We start from the raw sequence: 25,998 nt of genomic DNA on the forward strand, positions 1-25,998 counted from the left end.
AAGAATATTCTCACCACTCGCTTTAGTCATCTAGATCAAGCACCTGATTTAAGAGTAGTTTCCACAAGGCTTAGAGAAAAGCAGCATCTCCAGAGAGGGATTCAGAACTGCTAAGTTACACTGGTGCTAATGTCAGGAGTTATTCATGAATATACTTATCTTTTTCTTCTGAAATCTGCTGACACTGTGATCCGTTGTTCTTTTTTAATCACTTTAAAAATCAATGCTAAATTTCAATGATGCTGCATCCTCTTGCAGATGATAAGACTATATTCTTTCTTTACCTGATTCGCTTAAATCACAGGCTCAGTCAGAATGCCTGTCTTCACATTTCTTCATGGACAAGATGAGAATGCTATCATTCACAGTGTTACAGGGAGTTTAAATACTATCACTTACAATTCTGTGCTGAGCAAAGATGATACTGTTAATGGCTGTGTGGTGAGCCATAGCAAACCACCTACAGCTTTGTACTGTGCTAAATTGACACTACCTATAGTGCCGTGACTAAAACACTCCTTTTCACAGTTGCACACCTTATTAAGGGCAAACACTAGAAGCATAGGGCATGGTGCACTCACCACAGGGTTCACACCCCAGCGGACATCAACAGTACTTGAACTGTTTAACCACTAAGCTAATGAGATGCATTAGTTGTAGTGGTGCTAAGTTAAAAATATTACTCCCCCAGCGCATGGGGGGGGGGGGGGGGGGGGAAATCCCAGCCAAAACCAGCTCTGATGGGGTATTTATGGGGTATTTAACAAAGTACTAGATAAAGCCCTTCTACTTCAATACCCAACATTAAGGTTAATAAATCCAATGAAGTAAACTCAAACCACTTCTGGAAGTGGCCTCAGTACATAGCACAGCTAGCCATGCTGAATAAAAGCCAAAATTGCAGGATACATTCTTCAGTATTATCAGCATTTTCACTCTACTGCACTTAACAGGGAAAACCTACCTATCAAAGCAGTCCACTGAGCAAAGCAGTTGCCAGTCACGGTGCTGTATGGAGCTCAATAAACTCTGCCTCCCACAGTCTTCGTACTGAACAATATATGCACATTTCATACTTTCTGACAAGCGAGAGATTTATTTTTCACACTTTATTTTCATTCAGTTTAGGATAGAGATTTAGTTACATTACAGTTAAGAAATTGCTCTCACTAAACTGCTAGCAGCAATTTAAACAAAGACAGCTATGGAATTGACAAGTGCATTTTTAAGTTTGCAACAGCAAGAGGTTCACTCATAGCTACCCATGTCCCTGTGCTCATGTACATATGAATTGTAGTTATTCATTGATAACATATGTCAGCTCTCCACATCAGCCAGCTTGCCTCCAGTATGCAGAAACTGACAGATTTCATTCTTACATAATTTTTTTTAATTTTTACAAATATAAATCAGGTTCTCAACACAGGGGTTCATGCTTACTTTTTCCATGGGGCTCCAAAAAGGAGCAGTGTTTTCAAATGGTAGTAAGATCTTTTACACTGGTAAACAAACAAGCAGAAAAAGAAAACCACACCAGCTTTTTTAGCACATGAAGACTTCTTCAGGTATGATACAGGCAACAAACATGAACTTCATATTAGGTAAGATTACTCTGAGTTTAACCCACTGTCACTACTCAGATGGGAAAATCTGAAAGAAAGATAGTTAGCACCTAGGGCGCAGAGGAGAATATTTGCAAGGACACAGATTATCTCATCACTACCTCTAACACAGGTAATTATCATTTATAGAGAAGTTATGGACTTTAGCTGTAGGAGGAAAACCATATCTTTGCAGAAAGTTTATAACCTTAATAAGTAAATGACTTTTCATTCCAGTACAGAAATGAGTTTAGCTCCCTGGATCATTTCTGAAGGTGCTTTATACATGCTTTGATTTTTTTCCCCAAAAATAACACCTCCATCTTCTATTATCAAAGTTTATTCAATCCATGGTAGAAATTTGATTTCTCTCATACAGTGTTTGTGATGTTATTTGCTATAAAAATCTTTCGCATTTGGGTGAGCAGGGATGTTACATTTACCCAAAATAGGTGGTTTGTGATTTGTCAGTTCAATTTCTTCTTGTTGCTAACTATATTTGACCATACTAAGTAAAAATGGAAGAAATCCTCATACACACTTGGTAGTATACTACCTGAAGAGTCCTGACTGGAAAGTGTGATCAAAGAAAAGTCACTCCTGGAAGTGTCAAGGACACAGGCAACTTTTCCAATAATATGCTTGCTACCTAATGTTGGAATTAAGCAGTAAGATTACACGAAAAGCCCTTACAATGGGTTGTTTGTGTGTTGGTGTTGGTTTTTTTTTTTTCTTAGATCTTGACCTATAGTGTAGTATTTTTCTCAACCATTTAGGACAAAGACTATCACAATTAAAAGAAAGGGGGGGGGGGGGGTTATGCTACTATATTGTATTTCTATAGTTTGGAGGCAAACAGTAAGCTAGACTTTATGAGGAGGTTTGAGCCTGGCATTTCTTAGGGTTAAAAGCACTGGGTGCTATCGTTTGAAACAAGAGCTGGGCATGAACCAACAGTCTGGTTGTTCTTCTAATCTTGCTCATCTAGTTGTATAACAGTAAACCCAGAAAGATCCGTGAACACATCTAGCCTGATAATCTGATATTACATTGAGAATCTTCTGATCAGCCCTGTGAAAGAGGAAAAAGAGCGATACAAGAGCTTGCAATGCTCTCAATGAACCCCAAAAGTTGGAGGGGCTGGGGGAAGAACAGGGATTAATGCAATCCAAAACTATGTACTAGGTAACCAAGTGTTATACCTTTCCAAGCACATACACACACACGTTCACACACATCATCCATAGAATTTCTATTAGAAACTTGATAAAACATTTAATTTTTAAAGATATTTAGTTTTGCTTTCTGACTTGAAGCATTGTCATATCCGCCAGCTCTCCTAGTAGAGCTGTTCCAATATTGTTTTAACCTCATTACTAGAAAACTGTATCTAATTTCAAAGCTGAATTTGTCATCATTTCAAAGGTTTCACTGCCTTTTTATTGCATTTCTTATTAGAAAAGTCCAGGCCAATCCTTCAGAAACATTGTTCTAGCCTCTAATGACTTTTTAAAATGAAGTTAATGATTTATTTTATTATGTATTTGTTACACTGTTAGTGCTGCACTGAAACTGTAAATTATTCTGCATTATGAGCTAACTATTCCTTGTACATGTCTGGCACTAGAAGAAAGGGAAAACAAACTCAGTTGCTTGTTGAGACCCAGTATTATTGGCTTTTAGTATTTCTGATCATGAGAAGTGGTCATCTAGAACACACTTGGGGAAAATGAGTTACTTCATAGAATGAAATACTTTTGCCAGCAAACCCAATACAAATATTCCTACAAAAACCTTATCACTGTTGCAATGTGTCATGCAACTGAATTCCCAGCAGTAAGGAAGAAAGCAGCAGAGGTTCCTGAGGATGAGAACTTCTGAAGTGTCACCCACAAATAAGACATGGAATATCTAGGGCAAGTACTAAGAACTGCTTTGAACACCTTGCTGGCCAGCAGAAGGAAACAGTTTTATGAATTAAAACAGTGGATCCTGAGTGTTGCCTTTAGTTGGTAGATGCCTTTTTTTACTGTGCTGCATAGAGCTGAAAGGGTGTCTTCCATGGCCCATGGTTCAGCTGAAGATTTAGCTGAAGGTAAATATTTTCCAAGGTAGCTGAGAGGCAGATTTGGTGGTTTGTTCTAGTGATTATGCAGTAAGTCTCTACACAGGCTCTATGACTTTGTTTATAGTAGTTACAAATTGTAACATTACCTTGGGGTAAAAAAACCCCAACATTTATCAAATAGAACAGATTGACTGTTCTAGTAACCAAAGTGCTCTATTAAATACCATTAACTCTGTGAGCCTCTTGTAGTGTCAGGGCAGGGCCTCACATGGTACCTAACCGGGGGTACTGGATGTAAGGGTAAAGTTCTTGAATATGCTCAAGAGAAAAGAATGCAATTCACCACCTGCTGTTATTGCTAAAGACACTCAAAGTTACGAAGCTGCTTGAGAGTCAGGGATCTTTTCCTGGCACCCCATGGCAGGAGCATTTTCCCTAACCTGTATCAGCTGTACTGAGTCATCCCACAGTCAGAATGAAGAAATGATCTGATGAAGTAGCATTCCTGGTCTGCCCATAGTCTGGGCACTTCTCCCTTACCTAACACTCAAAACTGTTCATTTCTCCTCAGTCAAAGCATTCATTGCTATTTTGGGATAGTTTTGTTAGGTATAGTGGATACACTACCTTAGGACAAAAGATTTTTTTCCCTTCATATCTGTCATTGTCATGAGTACTTAATACCTGTTCAGAAATACACTTTCTTTCTATGTTCTTTAATCACCCAAAAACTTGAAAGAGGTTTAACTCCATATCCTTAATGTTAGAAATTATTCTGTTTTAGTGCAGAATCCCAGAAAGTAATTCAAATTCAGATGGGTTTAGCTAACTTTTACAAGTGGCTGTCTCTGTCCATTGACTCTATAGGGAAGGAGAGCAATTATTCCCTAACTCAGATATTTCAATTTAAACATTCAAGTTAAATGAGATGAATCTGGGCCTGCATGGTTGCTGTTTTGTCCAACCCTTTGTGACAGCTTCTTAACAGCCGACTTCTTCTTAACAGGACTTTAAAAAGGGTGCTTTTATAGCTTTATTACAATTGTTTGCCTACTGGCCCATTATCTTTCTATTAGCCTATAAAAGTAAACAGGCAGTCTGAAATCTCTAAGAAAAGAAGTAATCAGGCAAAACATCAAGCAAAACAGAACGACTCATTCCTTATTGTACTCTGATACAAATGCTAGGTTATATCAGTGCTATAGACATTGAGCATCCTGATGAGCATTCAAATGATGGAATTTTGAAGTGAAGAGGTTTAGTCTTTAATATTTTAACCACAAAGATGGAGAGGGATGAACAAATGTTTTAATCTAAATCATTATAAACTAGTAATACTGATTGACATTTTGACTCCAGGTCAAGATGATATTCCAGGAATACAATGTCAGGGCTGAATGCCATCTCCAATATCATTCCAAAAAAAACATAAAGAGAAGTAGTAGAGCCATTATCCTATTGTGTAGTCTTGAAATCAATAGATACTTCTGTGTAAACTGCCAGACAGAAAGGTAAAATCATTATCTTAACACAAAAACTTTGCTGCATTATATTTTATATAATTCTACCAGTAAAAAACGTGTGATTTAGGATCATATCTAATGCAATAGAAAATATTTTATAAGCCTCAGATTGCAGTAGGCTGACTCTAAAGAGTTTGTCACATTAAGACTTATCCACCAAATAAGAGGAAATACAAAAATTAGGATAGATTTGCAGGTTAAGGTTTCTCCAGACTGATGATGGCAATAGAATGACTGGAAACTATTTTTCAGTGAGTATCACAATTTTCTTCTGGAGAAAGAAGGTTTGCCATCCCAGTTCCAAACCGGAGCTATTCTAAGTACCAGTTTGCTATGTTTGCATGTTTGATAAGAGCTTGTTAGGAGGTAGGAATGTTTTAATGAACAAACCTAAGCATATTAAACTGAGAAAGTATAACTAGATACAAAATTAAAATATGTTCTAATAAGACAGTGATATTAGTGGATGTGTTACTACTGTTATGTCACGAAATATCAATCAGTTTAATTCCTGTATACATGACAATGTTTTTGCTCTGATTCTAATTATTGCTCACATTTACTATGGTCTTAGACCATAGAACATAGGCCTAGAACATCAATTACTGTCGTTGTAAAAGAAAAGCATGTTGTGGTTGCCTAACATTTATTATCCTGTAAGTTGAAGTATCATATAGCAGCGTATGGGCATATCATTACATAGCCCCATCTAAGTATAAAAACCTAAATAATTTATTCCAGAAATTCTTAAACATAGAAAAAAAAAAAACCACCACCACCATGTATTCTTTACGTTTCCATTCTTCTTTTGAATTAAGAATTATACAAAGTGGAGCATTCAGCAGGTAAGTGCTTTCCTCTCCAGTTCAACTTAGCACTGAAACCAGAAGTGAGCATATGGGTGGCAGTCTACCTTGGATTTCAGCACAACAGCAAATTATCTTGCTTTGTGCACTCTGCAAATGCAGTATTTCAGGATGGGCAGTAGAAGGGTTAAGTGTGTTCTGACTTTTACCTTTTACTTGGAAGACTGAGACAAAGTCCCCAGGCACTGGTACTTATCTAGAGCTCTTTCTCTGGGTTTTTATGTTCAGCTATCAAAGGTGACAAAGTTGCATGGTTTTTGCTATAATGTCATCAGTGCATGGCTGGAGGGCAGGGGAAAGGTGGGTAATTGTGTAGGCTTATCAATGATAAACACTGGTCATTCATGTGTTCATCATTAATTTGGCAGAGAAGCAACTTTTCATATACTGCTTGCCCTGATGTAGGAAGGACATTGTCCAAAACGAGGAGGGATAAAAACGAGAAATAGTCCTGGAGCTCAGAGTGGCATGCATATTTTATGCAGTTTGGTTAATGAGTTTATGAACCTTAGGCTATGAATTCTAATCCTGGCAATGTCTGCTGGAATTCTGAAAGTCACATATTGAGCAGGCTCGGGATGCATTTTGGAAGCTAGTAACTGCAGATGATAGAGATAATTCCTAAAAGGCTCCAAGTAGCCAGGTGGAGAGGGATGGACATAATAAAAGATGGGAAGCACCTCAGATTGCTGCCAGCTGTAGGTCAAAACTAGACAGGACAGTTGTGTTTGTTCCACATATGCTCTCTTTACTTCAAAGCATTTTTTGTAAGTGCCCCTTCATAGCATATTCTAGCAAGCAACTGCTCAGAAAAAGTCATGCTGGTTTTAATTTTGAGCACCATACTGAGGAATACAGAGAAAAAAATCACTATTGAGGAAGTCTTTGCTTAATAGGAAGAATGTTTTATGTGAAAAGAAATGAACGCTACATAGAGATGAGGTTTAAGGACAAGTGTTTACCCACTTGGTGCTATGAGCAGTGACCACTGGGTCTCAGAAGTACTGCCTCTATCTTTAGAAGCCTTGCTACTTTCATTATACATATAATTTTATTGATGTCATGAATTATAAAGTCTTACAGAGAAAATTAGTCTCTCTTTGACCCAATTAACATGCAGCAGGTAATAACATGGAAGTAGATAAATGGGCAGGGGAACACAAAGGCATAAGGGATATACTTTAGATTAAAACAGAATCAGAACTCTATAAATGTCATTCACTCTGTTATGTAATCTTTACCATCTATTTAAATTTTGAAACATCTTGTCACAGGCAGCAATAATTATTAAAAAGAATGACAGGAACCCTACTCTCAAGCTGGCTTTTGTCAAGTGTCTTACATCTGCAAATAAAAGCCACAGTCTTACTGTTTTATTAACCATGAGCTGATAATCTGATGTGATTTTGTTCTGTTTTAAAAATATTTCTCCTCATCTTGAAACACAAAGAGACAGATGTGTTTGTCTCACTCCAAGGTTAGGGAGTGCTGTTTGAAAACAATGCCTTTCTGCAGTATTCAATTCCAGCTTGCTGAGAAATCAGTGCAAGTAAAACTTAGCAACTCTAAACAAAGAAAAGAATCTCTGCTTAGCTGGTACTATTGTGAACCAAAAATAAACAGCCTTTACTATACACATAAAAGCAGATTGCAAAGTGAGTATGGGGAACCAGGACAGTAAACGTCCCATTGTATGTAGGACAGTCCAGCCCAAATTATAAGGTCATGATTATGCATGAGGAACACACAGGTGAACAAATAAACTAGAAGACAAGATTGTCATGCTGTACCCTGTAACATTCTATGGTTTTTCACTGAAAAATCACAATTAAGCCTGTAAAAATGCCTTGAACACATAATTTGTAACTATATTTATATATATAAGCTCTCAAGGAAGTTAAAAATTGTCAACAGACTAAATTATGATGAACTTCATTTAAATTTAAACTGGCCACCTCTGAACTCACTTCAGGGATTATTGTAACTGAATCAGATATGAAAGGCTTCTCTGAATTTCAGATAACAATTTCTCCTTGGTAACCTGTTCAATTACAGCTTGAGGTTTTGCTTTACAGGAAAGCCACATAGGAAGAAGGGGGAAAAAAATGAAAGTATTTTTTCCAGCCTGTCACTTCAGAAGTGAGGCAGATCCTAGGTCTAAAATGACAGCTTAATTCTTCCTCAACTCCAGTTTGGCTTAAAGGGCAACAATATGCCATAAGGAAAGAAGGAACATATTATCAACCTTGAGACCTTCTTTCTGTCTCTTAATTATCAATATTTCATAAATGTAAAGTTTATGAGAATCTGAGTGTGTAACTGTGATCCTAGCCCAAGACTACTTTTTGCTTACTTGAGACGTGATTCAGTCCTCAATCTTGTATTCTGAAAATAATACGTTCTTCTCCACGCAAAAATTATTTTCCACCTAGCTTAAGCACAATCGCATACACTCATGCATAAATAAAAGCCAAAATACCAGGGTCAGCTTTAAAACAAAAATGATATAAAAATTGTTGACCCAAACGAGAGAGGTCATTATTCTGTTCTTGGATGATTTCTCTCACCACTGTAAAATCAATACAATAGTGTAGTACCCTCCTTCAAACACTGGCTGCTGCTAAGAGTGATCCCATGATCTGATGATTTAATGGATAAGTACTGAATTCTAACACAGCCCAAAACAACAGGAATTGAATGAGCTTTATCTTACAGAAGCAGCATCAATATCTATTGCTTTATCATTAAGAACAGGGCGTTCAGGCATCTAACTTACTAGCCTACCTTGAATTGTGTCAGCTGTAGGAACTATTTGTAGTTGTAAACGTGCTCTAGTGAGTGCTGTAATATAAAAGCACCCCTAATACAGAATGATCTAACCAAATGTGAAAGGTATGGAGACAGGAAGTTACCAGTTACATGGACAATCTAATCAAAAAAACTTTGAACTCAGTTTTGTTACCTTTGGTTAATTTTGGTCTTATAACATTAAATTTTCTAATAAATTATTATTATTAATGAAATCATTACGAAATTATCTTTGAGTATGAGAAAAATGTATGTGTTATCACATTATATTCAACAACATGTGGAAATAAGTACTAAAGTTAAAAATAATTTCTTAAAGGAGTCTAAATCTTTTCCAGTATAGGGAATAAACCCTTAAAAATCCTAAAGGATCACAAATAAAAATGAAATGTGAAAAGAGAAATGCTTTAGAAACCATCAGATATAAGTAGCAAATTAACAGACAGGAGGAATAGTCACTTAATTTTAAACATGATGCTGAATGACTGGCAAGAGTCTTCAGGGTATTATGCTACTTAAATAAGTACTTCTGTAAATACTGACTTTCAATTTAAATTCCAAAGTGGTTAGGTATTTTAATGCTATATTATATATATACCATTTACAGATATTCTGTTTAACAGCTGTTGAGGGTAAAGAGATTTTCACTATGTGAAACTAACTTCAGGCTGAGTACATCAATTTCACTGTGTAATACCTTCTGCAAGATGTTGATTTTTAACACTTAAAGTTTGCAAAGCAGAAGATATAATTCTTAAGAAGAAATTCTAGATTTGAATTTCTGAAATGCTTCTGAATTTTGCATCAAAGTACTTGGAAATTGTAACAATAAAAATATAATTTTCAACTTTAAAAAATTAAAATTATATTAATAAATGGTGGTTGTAAGACACTACCACTAGAAACACCAAAATACAAAAGTTACCAGTATTGATAATGTGCCTGACAATAAAGACAAAAAAGAAAAATATTCCCTGTCCCAAGTAATATGACTTAAATAAAATAAAATAATGAAGCTACATGAGGAAAAGCAGTTTAGATCAGACTGTTTCATGTATGCATCTAAAGCGTGTACACTGATATCCACAGGCACTTTCCTTTATTAAATTCCTGTGTCCAATATCACAGTACTATAACAAATTAAAGTATTTTATTTCATTTACTTTTATTAAATTTAAACTTGCAAAGCCAAAAAAAAACTCTTTTGGAAGAATTTGAGAAAAGAGTAGCTTTGAACTGTTGAGAGGCAGTACAAGGAGAAGCATTAAGAAAATGGTGGGGCCAAAAAAGATCAGTTAGAGGCAATAAGCTATCAAATTACAAAAATTCTCATGTGAGAAGCCTAAATGATTATTGATTAACTTATTTTATTACTTGCAACGGTAAAGACAACTAAGCTAATGCCAAGAGAAAAACCTGCAAAAGAAACACACTTACTACATGGAAAAAATCATTATGATCAACAAAACATAGACTGAATTAACAAAAAACACAGCAACCTAATAACTAGTTTCAAAATACAGAACATGATCCCAGAGTGAAATATTTTGCAGCAGTTAGTCTTGAGGAAAGTACTGTGCTAATAAATAATTTTCCATTTTTTCCCTTTTTTTAATAATATAATTGTCATTGTCTTTTCAAATGACATACATAGCTGTCATCTCTTCTAAACGTTATTCAGATTTATGTACAAATTAATAGCAGAGGGACAGTACTGGTAAATCTCTCAATCTAAATTTTTACAATTTCGCCACTCAGGCAAATAATTTTAATAATGATGTTGATCTTCCCTGGCATGCTTTTACCTCTTCCTTTTTCTGTTTGCAGTTAAGACCCTTGAAACAATAAGCAATTTTCTTGGTTTTGTTTTGATTTACCTGAAAGACAGCCAGTGAGTGACAGAAACAGAAACAGTTTCCATGACAACCACATCATTGGTTGCAAAGGTCTTCAGTCCCTCTTTGTGCAGTTGTTAACAGCGTTGATGTTTCTTCATTAAAGCTTAGCCTAGTGAAACAAAGAAAAATTTTTGTTAGGAAAATTAAAAATATCTTGCAATAGTATAATAGACAATTCAAAAGCCAGAGCTGGTCCTAATGCAATTAGAAGTCTAGTTCCAAAGTGCTCTGTATGCACAGGGGCAGGTGGCCTGACACATACTCAGAGGGATCTTGTTCCAGTAGTAGTTACCTGTGTTAACAGCTACAGTGTCTGTGGCAGTGCTTTGGATAAATATATATGGATATCACCCTAAAAGCTATATGTGTACTGAAGCTCTGAATTTCCAAAAAGCCAAACTTAGAAGATAGTACACAAATCTTTCACAGCAAACATATTCAAAGCATATAGCTTAGCATATGTTCTTCTTTTCTTGAAAGCTGTATGTTGATATTTGGTATAAAGCATTTTAAAAAGCCAGAATAAAATAATATTTGCTTTAGGAAAATTCAGGCATTTTTAGTACTTGCAAGTTGGGTTGAAATAGATTCCAGTTCCTTCCATTTTACTCGTTGTGTAAAGAATCTATCAATGCATTTGAAACAACCAGCATTTATACAGCACAGATTGATTATTCATACTTACCTCTTATGACTCCTCAGATTTTTGTTTCCTGCCTGTCCTATGACTCATACATACATCTTGGCACACTACATCCTTCATCACACTGTTCTTAGCTACTGCTTTAGCAATATCAGCAACTTTAACACACTGAAACTTGGAGATTTTGTGTTCAAATGACTGAAAACTCAGTCCAAGATACAAGAAGTTTCAGCTGGTTGTGTATGGACATGAGTGTACTTCTAGTCTTTGACTTGAAAAACATCAAACTGCAAACATAAAGCTTATTTCCTACACTTTATTAATTGTATCTGCTTAGGAAGCCTTTGAGATCCTCCTCTTGGAGTTGAAGGAATCTTCAGCCCCTAGGGGCTGTGATCTACAACTACAAGAGCAATCCCACAGGACAGAACAATGAGACAAAAGAATTTGCTTTGCTCCCCTACCAAACCCCCTTTGGGCATAATATGACTCCTTCAGATTATAATCAGTTTAATTACATGCCACAGTTGCTGTTTCAGGGGTCCTACCCTGTATGCTAGAATACTCACAATGTGAGAGCAGAAACAAAGCTCAATATTGTAGCCCCCCAAAAATAAAAATAAAACTTCATAATATATGAGTTGATTCCTGCTGGATTATTCTGTTTCAACTGCTCTCTGAGCATCTCTAGTTGTAACGTATTTTGACAGTCTTTCCCTCATATATAGGGAAAAACATTTATGCATACACATGTAGAGAGACACACACACAGAGCATAAGAAGACAGCATCTGTTTAGGTCGCAGGTAGTTATTCTTGCAACAGTCTAAAGGTGTAACTTGTCAGCTCTCATTTATACAGAACAGCATGTACAGTTTTCAACACAAATAAAAAATCCCATTTAGGATTGTACTTCCTTCCAGGTAACCTTAATATCAGGTGTACACATTAATATAACCATCTCTGAAAGAGAATATAATAATCTAGTAGTCAAATGATTTTGCACATAGTGCCTGTAGCTCATCTAAACCTCCACAGGAAACTTCCTCAATTAATTATTAATGTCAGCTGCCTTTGGTTTTCACTTCAGTGATAATCTTCTTTTCAGTCACTGTGTTCCTTTGGTTAGTGAATTATCTCATTCAGCATTCCTTGCTGGCCAGGCCTTTGGGAAATAAGTATTTTCATTAATATTTAATTTTTTTTCCCTTATGGACATATCTGTTAAAAAGGGTAAAGCACAGCTTTCCCCTCCCCTTGCCAACTGTATTACTCTTTCATCTTCCTCATCATCACTTCCCTTCAGCTTCTTTTATAATGGTGCAACACAGAAATTATGTTAACTTGGTGATATCTCTGTTGCATAAACAGGGAAAAATATAACAAAACTTCCAGCATTAAAGTTTGAGATTGTTGTTGTTGTTAGTAGTATTAGGTATTACTGTGTCTATTGTATCAAACTGTTAAAAAATACTAAAGGTTGTGATTGGTTGAGCAGAAACGGAATGCCAAGCAAAGGGACCATCAAAATAAAAGATGCAGTTATACACATTGCTCTTTGAATTCTTGAAACATGATGATTTTAACTCTCAGGAAAAGGATATATATGTAATGAAAGTTTCAGTAAAGACAGCAGAGTTATGTCAACTTGTGCCAGATAAGAAGCCTATAGCTAAATAGCTGTAACAACTTTTTACATGACACTTAACTGTGACCTACATAACCTGACCCTATCAATGTAAAACCAACTTCAGTCCTGTTACACCGGCATATTAAAATGTAAAAGCAGAGCACAATGACAGGGAGATGCTCTGAATTAAGTCATGAATGTTGGACACTGACCTTCCTGTTAGGATATTTGTTGTATAAATACATTGGCTTATCTCAGTAGATGAATTACTAGCAAAACAAGCAAGGGGAAAATACATCACTGCGTAACTTTTAAAAGATATACATAGAAATCTTGATTATTATCATAATAATGAAAGAATCTTGCACCTTCACTTATTTTTTTCTATATTTCCTGTTTCTTCAGGGATACTTGGAAAACACTTTCCTGGACATATGGACAAATGTAGTACACAGCAACATGGTAGTGCCATCATACATCTAAGAATTGAGCTGTACAGTTCATGCAGTCTAACAAAGACATTGATATTGCATATATGGGGCTACCACATGGCATGTGGGACAATCCCAAAGGTGCTTTTTAGGAAATAATACAGGTAAGAGTATGAAAATGCTATATTTAAGAAATATAGGCATATAGTCTAATTTCTGATCTAGATTTAATGAAGGGATGTGCTCCTGGTTTTACTGTCAATAGCTGTCATCTGATATTTGCAATGACTTTTACAGAGTCTTGGGTGATGGAAGAATTCCTTTATGCTTATAGCAAAAAGACCAAAGGTGCCATAAATCCATCAAGAAAAGCACCCTCTTTCTTACAGAAGAAAAAAAAAAAAAAAAGAGAGAGAGAAAGGAGAGATTGCTTTAGAAACAGTTAATTAATACTTTCTTACGTCTTGTAAGAAAGTTCTTAACACTGGCTTATTCTTGAAGTAGCTTAAGGGCATACATACAAGCAGTATTCAGTTGTTCTTGGTTTGAAAATCTTCCTAATTTTCTGGATTATTTTTTTTGCCCAGCTCTGATTATCTCCATCCCAGAATGAGGAAACTTTTAAAACAAGCAATTACATTTTGATCCTAAGAATATAGGACAGAATATACAGTCACTTACCAATGGAAAAGAATATAGCTGAAGATGCTGCTCAAAAAGACTTCAGAATCATTTCAGCCGAAAAGTATCAATTCTTTATTTCCCCAGATGTAAATTTTGACCTCACAAAAATCCAACTGGTTTCTTTGGAACAGTTTGTTGGCTTCACTGGTAATTCAGTGCAAGAAAAGAAAATGAAGTTTTCCAGAATGTAATATGTTCTACAGATTTCTTTGGCATAATAGCATGATTTGACAGAGCTCTGTAGTCTAACTTTGGAACATAAGGATGGAGTGTTTACCATTTGTTGAGGTTATTTCCTGGCCTGTTCTTATTCTTTCTTCACAAAATATGCAGATTCTGTAAGGTGTTTTTATTTTTCTTTTATAATACTGAAGATATGAATTTTGACTGATGGCAATTTGTAAAACACAGTGATCTAAAATAAATTTTGTGTATATAACACACAGCAAACAATTTATCTAACAAATTTAACTTATTTTTCTGCACAAAGGATTAGTAGATATGGTTTTCAGTTTCCATACAGTACTATCCATAGTCCTTTGTTTTCCACAAAATTTCTGCCAAATTGTTTTGAAATTTGTTTTAAATCTTTGTGCTGATTGTAGACAATTATCCAAACATTCAGCACTCAGTATGTTTTAATGAACTGTTTTGGCTAGTAGTGACAGCGCGGATACTTTCTTATGGTTCTGACTCCCAAAAGAATTTGTGACTATTTAGAGCATGAGTACTAATGCACTGTTGACAACAGTAATGCACAAGATGTTTGAATCAGATTCAGTAAATCCATGGTGGTGGTAGTAGTAGTAGTAGTAGTAGTAGTAGTACTACTACTACTACTAATAATAATAATAATAATAATACCTATTATCATTAGGGTTTTTTTTCTGGCACTTATGATAAATTTATATGCGACTGCAAAGATTTGTTCTTTCTTTAATTAAAATATTTATGAAGTGAAGCTTTTAGCATAAATACTGTGATACTGATACCAAAGTGCTTTTTCCATTATCACTACCTCATTTCCCTTTTCCATCATATGCATATTTATCAGTACCAATGTGAAAGGGTTGATTACATAAATCCACATCCTCTCTCAAAACAATGTAACAAGGGTCTTTGTCTCTACAGCGACTATACTGCTCAGAGGAAAGTATGTGACTTGTCACCAAAAAAAAAGGTTTTCTCTGTAATATTTCTTTTTCTTATATCAATACACATTAGAGGAAAGCCCAAGTCAATAGCACTTCAAGATATTCAATTTTCCCTTTCCTTTAGCAAAAGGAATGTGCTCACAGGTAATGAAGAAATAACACCAGAGATAAGCAATTCTGATGTTCTGTGTGGAGTTGGAAAAGCAAGGACTGAAGAGAGTAAGAAATTGAGCTATTGCCACCCATGTGTCTGAACGGAAAGGAAAAAATAGCATATCCTACAAATAACAGATATACTTACATGGGTTTAGATAGCATTTTTAGGAAATATTTTTCTTCACATTTAGGAAGCGGAGGATGTTGGCCTAAGGACAGCTAAACTGCTAATGAGATTTCTCAAGGTGGCAAACCTATGAAATCAATAAATGCAACGAGCTAAGTATCACTGACTAGGCTTTCTATAAAAGGCTGATTATACTCTTGAAAAAAGACAGAGGTCTAACTGAAGTTCCAGTTTAAAGCACTGAAATAGTCTTCTAATCAACACCGAAGTCTCTGTCCCTCTCTGCACAACCTGTACTTCAATCAGGGCCTGAAAGACATAAATTGAATTGCCGCAGTCACTAGTTCAGCCCATCCTCTTTGCTCTCATGAGCATCAGGCTTGGTAACGCTCCGTCCATGGAGAATTCAAGGCTTTAGAAAAGCAAAGGCTCAGATGTTACAAAGTTCATCAACAGAGATAGCTTGGCTGGAAATTTTTAAAAAGAGCTTGCTTGTTGATAGTTCTCTGGTGATATATTTATATATAAAGTTAACTACTAGACCACGATTATGACAGATACTGGTTATATGGGTTATAAATAACCTCTGTTGAGTTCATGTTCCTGCTTGCTTTCAATAAAGAATTAATCTCCTCAGTCCAAAGTCTTTGTGACAATACTGTTTACAAAAAGGTTTAAATTTAATAAAAACATACTAAGCTAATATTTGATAAAAGTCATACCATAGACAGTTTTACAATGAAATGTCAGTGGAATTTCTTTTAGGACAATTGAAAGTGAAATGATATTAAGCCAATGTAAACAGCAAGGCGTCTTGTAGGATTGATTATTGTTCCAAGGGGAGATCATTTATTTTCAAGTTTTAATAACAGTTCAACTTATTGTAAAGAAAATTTAATAAAGTACAGGTTTTAGCAGTTTTATAAAACAATTTCTGAGTTATTTTATGAATACTTAATTTACTGCTAAAAATACTAAAAGTTTGCTCTGCAGTGGGACCTTTCTTTCTCAGGTTCCTCCTAGCAAGCAACTAGGACTTTCAATATCTAAATTAATAATTCATAAGTTTGGGGGTGGAGGTGGGGGTATTCATGTTGTTAATATATTTTTCAAAGATACAAGTCAAGTTCTAGGAAGAAGCATAAAATGCTACTTTACTAAAAAAGCTAATTGGCTATTTCTGAAAATCGTATCAATCGCAGTTTCTGCACTGGTGAATGAACATCTGAACTACTGCTCTGTAAAACAGAACAAAATATTTGATTGCAAATGCAATCTGTGACTCCAAGAGGTTCTGAATTATTCAGAGGAACTAAACCTGTTTTGAAAACCCTGCACAGTACCCATAGAAAAAGAAACTAATATTGTATTAAACATTGATTATTTTCTAGTATTTTAAAATATTTTCATGTACATATCTATAAAAAGACTTTTTGGGCAGCAAGTTGCCCATGGGCCAGCAGTGTGCCCGTGTGGCCAAGAAGGCCAATGGGATCCTGGGGAGCATCAGCAGGACTGCAGCCAGCAGGTGGAGAGAGGTGATCCTCACCCTCTGCTCTGCCCTGGTGAGGCCGCATCTGGAGTGCTGTGTCCAGTTCTGAGCTCCCCAGTTCTAGAGAGACAGGGAACTACTGGAGAGGGGCCAGCAGAAGGTTACAAAGATGATGAGAGGACAGGATCATCTCCCTTTTGAGGAAAGGCTGAGAGAGCTGGGGCTGTTTAGCCTGGAGAAGATAAGACTGAGAGGGGATCTTATTCATGTCTACAAATACCTTAAGAGCAAGTGTCAGGAGGATGGGGTCAGGCTCTTGTCAGTGGTGCCCAGTGAAAGGACAAGGGACAATGGGCACAAACTGCAACACAGGAGGTTCCACCTGAATATGAGGAAGAATTTCTTTACCTTGAGAGTGACAGAGCCCTGGCACAGGCTTCCCAGAGAGGCTGTGAAGTCTCCTTCTCTGGAGACATTCAAAACCCGCCTGGACACAATCCTGTGCAACCTGCTTTCACAGGAGTTTGGACTAGGTGATCTCCAGAGGTCCCTTCCAACCCTGACCATCCTGTGATTCTATAAACTTAAGATGCAGAATGTCTCCCTTTCCAACACAAGCATGCCAAAACATGGATGAAAGCAACAAAATAAAATCTCAGCCAATTGACTCAGCTTTTTCATTGTGCTTAATATTATTTTTTTATCAAATCAGCCATTAATAATAATAGTGTACATTAAACAACTCATTTGACGAAGAAGCCTCATTTAATGCTGAATTATTTCAGAGACCATTCAATCTTATTTGTTAGAGGAGCTAGATCCTTTTTGGGATTCTTACTGTAAATCAGACATAAAATGTCATCAGCATGCTCAGGAGAAGGAGAAGATGGCAGAAAGAGTTCTCAGCTTCTCTAAACTACCAATAGTGAGGTGCTGCTATTTGAGTACATTCACTTGAATATAGCTTGAAAAAATTAGGGTCCCCTGCAGGCAAGTCAAGTGACTCAGGCCTTTAGGTACCAGTTGCTCAGAAGGGGTACAGCCATGGACTCCTGCACCACTCCCAGGCAGTGATGCAGATGCAGCATACTGGTCCCTCTGTTAGGCCTGGATATGTTCTCAGGTGAATAAATACCTATTTGTTGAGGCCTTCTAAGAAGGAAAGCAGTGGAATTAGTTCTGGGTTTTTTCCCCCATCCATTTGTCGAACAGACAGAGTTTCTAAAATTCATCTCACATTTCAGAGAACAAGCAGCTGCTGGGGACGAAGCAGTTCAAAAAGCATTGCTGCTCCTGCTTAGGTATGTGAATGAGCACTGCAACATGGATTGACCTCACCAACATGATTTTTTCGATTTTTTAAAACTGGACTGGAAGTACAATAGTTTTTCTCACAGCTACCGCAGTTAAGCTCTCGGGTTTCTTGTATGAACTGTATGAACAGTTACTTCTTGAAGTCCCATAAGCACTTATTGATGCTCCCCTGAAATTTTTTGTAGTTGTGTCAATATTAATCACATGTAAGCAATAGGAAATAAAGAGGAAAATTATGTATAATTTGACACTGGAACTTAGGTATATAAGCTCTCTTGTTAGTAAATGAAGAAAAATAGACAACCTGAAGGAAAATTCATTGGAGTGAGGTAAACAAGCTTATGGTTTTTGCTAACTGTGAGGAACGTGATTGCAGCAGAAGCCTAGACAGCTACCCCAAATTATTCAATTAACTCTCAAATGGCTAAAACTGAGTAATAGCAGTCTTCACTTCTTTGATCAAGCCTGTATGAAAGTTTCTACAATATGCAAAAAACTGAACCAGTTATTTCACTTCTATTCCAGTCATCTTGCAATAAAATCACACTTGCTTCATGATGGACATTCCTTGGTATTTTAATTATTCAGGAAATATATTCAAGTACTTTTATTAAGTCCTACAGTTGCCCCCAGAGAACCTGAGAAGTTCAGGGGGGAACAGTTATAGTATTGTGGGTCATGTTATTGACATGCCCTCAACCTGCATTGTTTGTATTAGACTTGATTTATTTGCAACCTAATATTGCAGGGAAATGGTATATTCTTATGCTGTTCTTTTCAGCCCTCTTCCAAATTCAGCCCAAATTCCTCTGGGAGATCACAAGATGTGCCAGAGTAATCACATCTGGAATTTTTTTTTGCTCACCTAAGCAGGGGGATTAAGGACAATGATAGGAGCAGCATGACATTGCTGCTGTTTTGTATCTCAGATGTACTCATTAGATCGACCTCCAACATGTAAGAGGAGCAGCTCATCTTGGCCTCACTTCTGCAGCAACCAGCTAGTGCTACGAGGGAAGATGACTGCAAATAAATAAATATCTTTGACTGCCACTTGCATCTGGTATTGTATCAGCCAGTATGAATAAGCATACCTTAAGCCTTCCACTTAATGCAACCACCAGACTAACGGTATTATGTGTTTTATTAACACAAACCAGCATCACCACTTAGCTCTCTACAAGGATATAAACCCCTGTAGATTGTGTGTAAATCATACTCTGAAGTAGTGGCCACAATCTCTCTGTGGATATGTAAATTCCATTCATTTCTGTGCTCACTTCCAGACAAATCAGCTCTGGCATAACAGGGTGTATGTGCACCAGGGTGTTCAATACTACATATGAAAAGGGTCAATAAATTTTCTGTGCCCAAGATGTGAGATCTCATTTACTTTATAAAGCAGGTGCAGGACAGGCTCCCAAAAGAGTGTTAAGGAAAAGTAAGATCCTTCAACACCCTCCTTACCTTCTGCATATAGGCCTTGCATGGTGCTGTCAGCCTGTAAGGACGTTCATACAAAAAGGATGTAGGCTACGTGCAGTGAGTGGAGGGGACCATTTCATGCATAGAGAGGATGGGAGATACGTAGAGAGGTTTGTGTAAAAAGACTGTGTGTGAATGATCCATCAGTGTGTATATACTACAAGTCTGCCTCAGTGACAATCCACAGATTAGAAAAATGACAGTACCATATAGAAACCTTGTCTTCACATCTCATTTGTGAGGTCTGGGTTAATACCTGCATTAGCTACTGGGGCAGATTTCACATTAGTTCAGCCCTAAGGTTTAGGTAACGAGACCAGTTTTAGTCAATTGTTTTGCTTTAACATAATATATAATAAAATTAATACAAGATTTTAGCTAAAAAGTTCTATCTGATCATAGAATCATAGTATTTTTTGCGTTGGCAAAGGCCTCTAAGATCGACTCCAACTATAAACATAAGACTGCCAAGTTCACCACTAAATCATGTCCCTAAACATCTACAGGTCTTTTAAATGCTCCAGGGATGATGACTCAACCACTTCCCTGTTCTAACCAAAACACTATTCTGCTTTTCAAATATGAGGTGTCTTTCTGTAATTTTTATCCTGTTATTTGAGAAAGAATAAACCATGTCTTCTCAAGTTGAGGTGATCTGTATGTACAGACCCCATGACAAGGGTACATCACCATTTTACAAGGATTTTACACAAGCACAAAGGTTTTATTGCTTATGTATTCAGATGAGAGAATTCTCCACAAAAAAAAGAAACAAGTAAAAAGGATTACATCTTCAATGCAAGACAGGGTAAAAATTTATTAAGGTTAAGAGACACAAATTTCTTTAGACACGTTTGGAAACAAGTCTTAACACTGAGCATATTTTTTAAATGTATATTCGATTCAATCTCAAACTATTCAGATTAATAAGAAAAAGTGAATAAAATATTATCTGTTTTATTTAAATGGTTGGACTAGACTATCTCATTACAATTAATAGTTGTAACATCTCAGGATAACAAAGAATGTATTTAATATACAGTAAGAAGACCATATCTTTGGAACTTAGTTGTTAGAGGTATATATAAAGATGTAGAATCTGAAAATGCATCTGTAAAAACAAAATTAGGAGGGAGAAGATACTTGAAACACTCAGTTGTTCTGAAACCGTTATGGTGGTTTAAATGTTAATACTTCTGTTCTTAGCTATTTTCCACTTGAAACACTGCAATATGTTTTTAAACTGCCATACTGAAGGATATTAATGATGCAACAAATTGACTGGTGCTACAGAGACATATCTGTTTTTTTATGAGCATATTTAATTGCACATGTTTCTTAAGTTTCTAATTACAACTAGTACTAAAAGTGTCTAGATGCTTAAGGATGCATTTTTATATTTAAACATACCTCATTATTATTACTTATATGGCAGACAGTTCACTAAGATATAATGATAGGATATTAAAGTGGATTAGAAATCTCATTATTAAAACACAAGCTTGTCTGAATAGAAAAGAAAAAAATAAAGTACTCTAAATGGAATAAGCACCTCTTCATTTTCTTTAACAAATCTCATTTTATTATGAGCTAAATGTCAGAGACATAAAGATGTAACCGGTGGCATGATCCCATCAAGGTGGTTTGTATCTGTTATTATACTGTATTTAACACTGTATTTCCAAAGATTTTAAATAAAGCCAGTGGACTGTACTAAGGGCTCAAATTTCAGCCAAATGTGTTTTAACCTATCTGGGGGTGGATTGTTTATTTTTAAAGAGTAAGATACAACTGCAGTCAACATCTCTTCCTGTATTTTAACTCAGTATTAGGGCAGACACCAATTATGAAATTGTGCTGTCAGGTTACCCCTCTAAGGGCAGTCACACACTTCAGGTGTTCAGTGGCAAATTGAATTTGACATTTAATTTGAAGCCCGGATACCATAATGTAAAACCTTCTGCAGTATTAGTGATAAAGCAGGAGGGCAGACACCCCGGCTGCCTTTCTTAAATAGTTCTCTCCATATTACCACTGTCTTCATTATTTTCTATGGGGAATTTTTTTCCTGATCTTTAAAGTAAATGTTTAGAATCACAGTAGCTCACAACTAGAGCATTTCAGGTTCCTTTATAGATTCAGATAAATTATCTACTATAAACTTTATACATGCATGCTATCTAGACACCCTGTCATTTTTTAGTTTAGAACAATCCATAGACAGCATAGCACTTAGTAGCTGGTGGTGCTGACATTTTCTCATTTGTTTATTCTTTGGAAGATAACTTAATTTTATGTTGCATAAGAAAGTGTGCTAATGGTGGCTGCAAGGCTTTTATTAATTGAAGATTCATTTTTTGCAGAGATTCTGGGTAAGTTGGAAGACCTTTCTTTAATGCACTTCAGGGTAAAGTACTGGAATATAATATTTTCAAGAAGCAGTTAGAGATCCTCCTTGCCTGACAGTATTGACAGATATTAGGGTCAGAAATTAAAAATGTCATAACCTGAAAGTGCAGAGGTTGGTTTTGTATACATGCAAATGGAATTTAGCCAGGATACTGGATTAACCATCACCTTGGAGGTTACCATTACATATCAAAAAACCCACCACCAACAACAACAACAAAAAATTAGGACAGTTCCTTGTCCCTGTAACCTGTCACAATACAACAGCTATGAATTAAGCTGTGAAATGTATAATAGCTCAGAATCAGATCCGGAGGCTCTAGCCATAGAGTACTATATTAATTAACAACAGATACCTGTGCTATTTGATATTCGTACACAAATATTATCCAGACCAAGCAGGATCATATTTCTATGGAATTACCCAGACCACAGAACACATTCATATCTAATTCAGCATACTGTGAATTTTGCATAAACTGGCACTATCTGATGTGCATGGAAGTCTGCAAAGACCAAGTTATTTCCCTTTTATTTTTCCTACCATTTCTGCGTTCTGTGTCAAGTGGCTGAAGTGGTGTTATTACTATTTTTCTATTTATTTTTGGCACCTTAAAATGGAGTTCACTGTCATGAAGATCAACAGCTTTGGCACCCCCTACAAAGTACTCACATTTCCCTAATAATGCCAAAAAGTTGTCAGAGTTCTGTCAGGAGAACTGGAAGGGCATCTCTTGATTTTTTCCTCATTGATTGTTTTTTTTATTTCTGAAATAGTTTCGTACAGTTTTTGAAATAATTTCTTGAAGTTTTTTTCTGGGGAAAGAATATCCTCCTCAACTAAAAGTCATGAGCCTCTTCTGGTTTCCAGAGAGCAATGTCATTGATTGTGTTGACAGCACTTATTTCCATTGATCTGTCCCAGTTCTTTCCATGTCTATCAGAACTTGTCTTGCAAAAATTTGTCACTTTTCTTTAGCTTGTGAGTTCCAACTGGTTGTAGGTTGTGTTCAATGACAGAGAACTTTTTCTTTTTTATTTCTTTTCTCTATTTCCATTCATGAAGGCAGAGAATTTAGAATTTGGAAGCAATACAAACTATATGCAGCTTAAAATTTTCAGCATGGCATTTTCTTTGCTGTGTAAGATGCTTCACTTTGGCAAACTCACATGGTCTATAAAATACAAACTAAGAACAACATTTCAGAAAAATGCAATGAAATATAATGAAGGACACATGTAGTTTTTGCTGTTAATGTGCTGAAATTCTGCTAATGCATCAGGCAAAAGTCAGCCAGTTAAACACAAGCCTGGGGCTACTGGATGTTCTGGTGCATGCTGGACAAGTGCTGGCAAATCCTTTTCATTACCCAAAGAAGGCTCTATCAGGACAGTGTTTTCAGTCACCTGTTTGACAGGGAGTGAAGTATCAGGCCCATCATTGCACCTGCTTGGCTTTTTTGTGCTTCTGAAAGATATGTGGAATGATGCCTGCTTTTATTAAAAGTTTAGCTATTTTCTTCCAAGAGACAGAAACCCTTCGGCACAGTCCTGATTAGTGGTTATAAGGGAACCAAGGTAAAATTGCTGTAGGAATTGAATGTGCTTCTCACCCCTCCCTGATAATTACTTGGAATTATAAGTATTTTGCAATTCAATTTCTAACACCTACTGCCAAACAAGAACAGAAGGGTGGCACAAGAGTGACACTTATATCCAAAACTGAATGCTGTCTCAGGATGGCTTGTCACCTTCCTGCTTTTCACTAGAGGTTTCATGCAAAGCAGCAGAGGGAGAGAAGAAGCCAAGAGGACACATGGTTATGTAAATAAGCTCTTAAAAAAAGTCTGGTAATGCCTTTTGTAAAATATGATGTTATGCTTTCTATTTTTCTTATCCTGAACATTCCTTTAAATTCTAGTTATATTAGTTTATCCATCAAAATTAACAAGACCTATCAGTAAAACTTACTATTGTGACAAGTCGCACCATAAAAATATCCAAGAAACTAGAAAGTGAATATAATCCCTGACATATTCACTTATTTTATTTCTGATTCCCATGTTATGTTGGAATATTTATAAATTATTAAAAATAAAAAATGTGATGTAATTAAGTATGCTTATGTAGATTACTACTGAAAATGGAGAGGCAGGTATAGTCCATGCTTTGAACATTGTTTTTATGTGTGATTAGTGAGTGTATCACTTGCAGTCTTTCTATCTGCACTTATGGACTCTTTGGCCACATAAGGTTACCTATTAAAGGACCAAAACTTTATATTAATTAAAGTAAAAAAATAAATAAATAAAATAAATAATTAATACAAATAATTAAATTAATTAATCTGATTTTAAATTAAACTGATTTTATAAATTGAACCAGACTTAAACAAGGACAAAAGGACATTAGAAATATGCTAATTTTCATAGCTAATTATACAGAAAAGCAGTCATGTGTTAGCTTGGCCTAATTCCAGTAAATTGAAAGAGAAAGTCTCTAATTGTAGATCCTTTATTTCAGCACTGAAAGTATATAAGAAAAGATAATTTTGCAGCTAAGGAAAATGCAAAGCTAAAATCACATGAGAGAGTTCAAACCAAATGGGTGGCATCATATCACTATTTAAAATTTTCTGTAAAGAAGACTTCATAATGCATCCAGTGGAAAAAAAAATCTTTAATTTGAAAATATTACCACTAGTTTTACCACACCTGTGTTTACATCTTGTTAACATTTCAGAAAATTTCGATCATGGAATTATAATTACAAAGAATTTCAGTTTCTACTATACTCTTAGATGTGTAGATCTCTTCTGACAATCTATTCACTAAGGGGAGGCAGACATTAAGAAATCAAACCAGGCTACACTCATTCAAAGTGCTTGTACTGGTTCTGCAGACATAAAAAAAGAAAATTAATTAATACAAATATTATAGCTGCAAGTGGATGTTCTTAACTTGTTTGAGCTTACTTTCATAAGCTACATCTTGGAAAATGTTTCCTGAACCACAGAAAACTCTTGACCTTCAGAAAAGATGTAGTGCACTGATATTGTGAGGAATTAAACAATGATATAATTAATTCAGTTAATGAAATAATTTATTTCCTCATATTCTTTCCTCAAAAAAAAACTGGCGTGAGGAGGGAATTAGGTAAAAATATATACGTTTAGAAAAGATGAAAAAAGTGTTGATCTGCTTGAGGATAGGAAGGCTCTGCAGAGGGATCTGGACAGGCTGGATCGATGGGCTGAGGCCACTGTATGAGGTTCAACCAAGCTCAGTGCTGGGTCCTGCTCTTGGGCCACAACAGCCCCACCGAATGCTATGGGGGCGGGGGAAGAGCAGCTGGAAAGCTGCCTGGTGGGAAAGGACCTGGGGGTGCTGGCTGACAGAGGACTGAACATGAGCCAGCCGTGTGCCCAGGTGGCCAAGAAGGCCAAGAGCATCCTGGCTTGTATCAGAAACAGTGTGGCCAGCAGGACTAGGGAAGGGATTGTCCCCCTGTACTCTGCACTGGTGAGGTTTCATCTCAAATACTCTCTTCAGTTTGGGGCCCCTCACTGCAAGAAAGACATTGAAGTGCTGGAGTGTGTCCAGAGAAGGGCAACAGAGCTGGTGAAGGGTCTGGAGCACAAGTCTTGTGAGGACCGGCTGAGGGAACAGGGGTTGCTTAGTCTGGAGAGGACACTCAGGGGGGATCTTATT

The 25,998-nt window shown here is 36.2% G+C and overlaps 1 protein-coding gene across 4 annotated transcripts in view; it reads right to left on the bottom strand.

Annotated features, from left to right (window-relative positions):
- The window catches only part of CNTN5 (contactin 5), a 678,106-nt gene that overhangs the window by 348,143 nt on the left and 303,965 nt on the right, over positions 1–25,998 (bottom strand). For all 4 annotated transcript variants that reach the window (XM_055802997.1, XM_055802998.1, XM_055802996.1 and 1 more), the window contains one exon: positions 10,744–10,873. In XM_055802997.1, coding sequence (XP_055658972.1) covers positions 10,744–10,801 — 58 coding nt within the window. In that variant the 5' untranslated portion in view covers positions 10,802–10,873. The remainder of the gene's footprint in view (positions 1–10,743; positions 10,874–25,998) is intronic.

This window comes from Falco peregrinus, chromosome 4, assembly GCF_023634155.1.
Source record: "Falco peregrinus isolate bFalPer1 chromosome 4, bFalPer1.pri, whole genome shotgun sequence".
In the NCBI taxonomy this organism is placed as follows: Eukaryota; Metazoa; Chordata; class Aves; order Falconiformes; family Falconidae; genus Falco; species Falco peregrinus.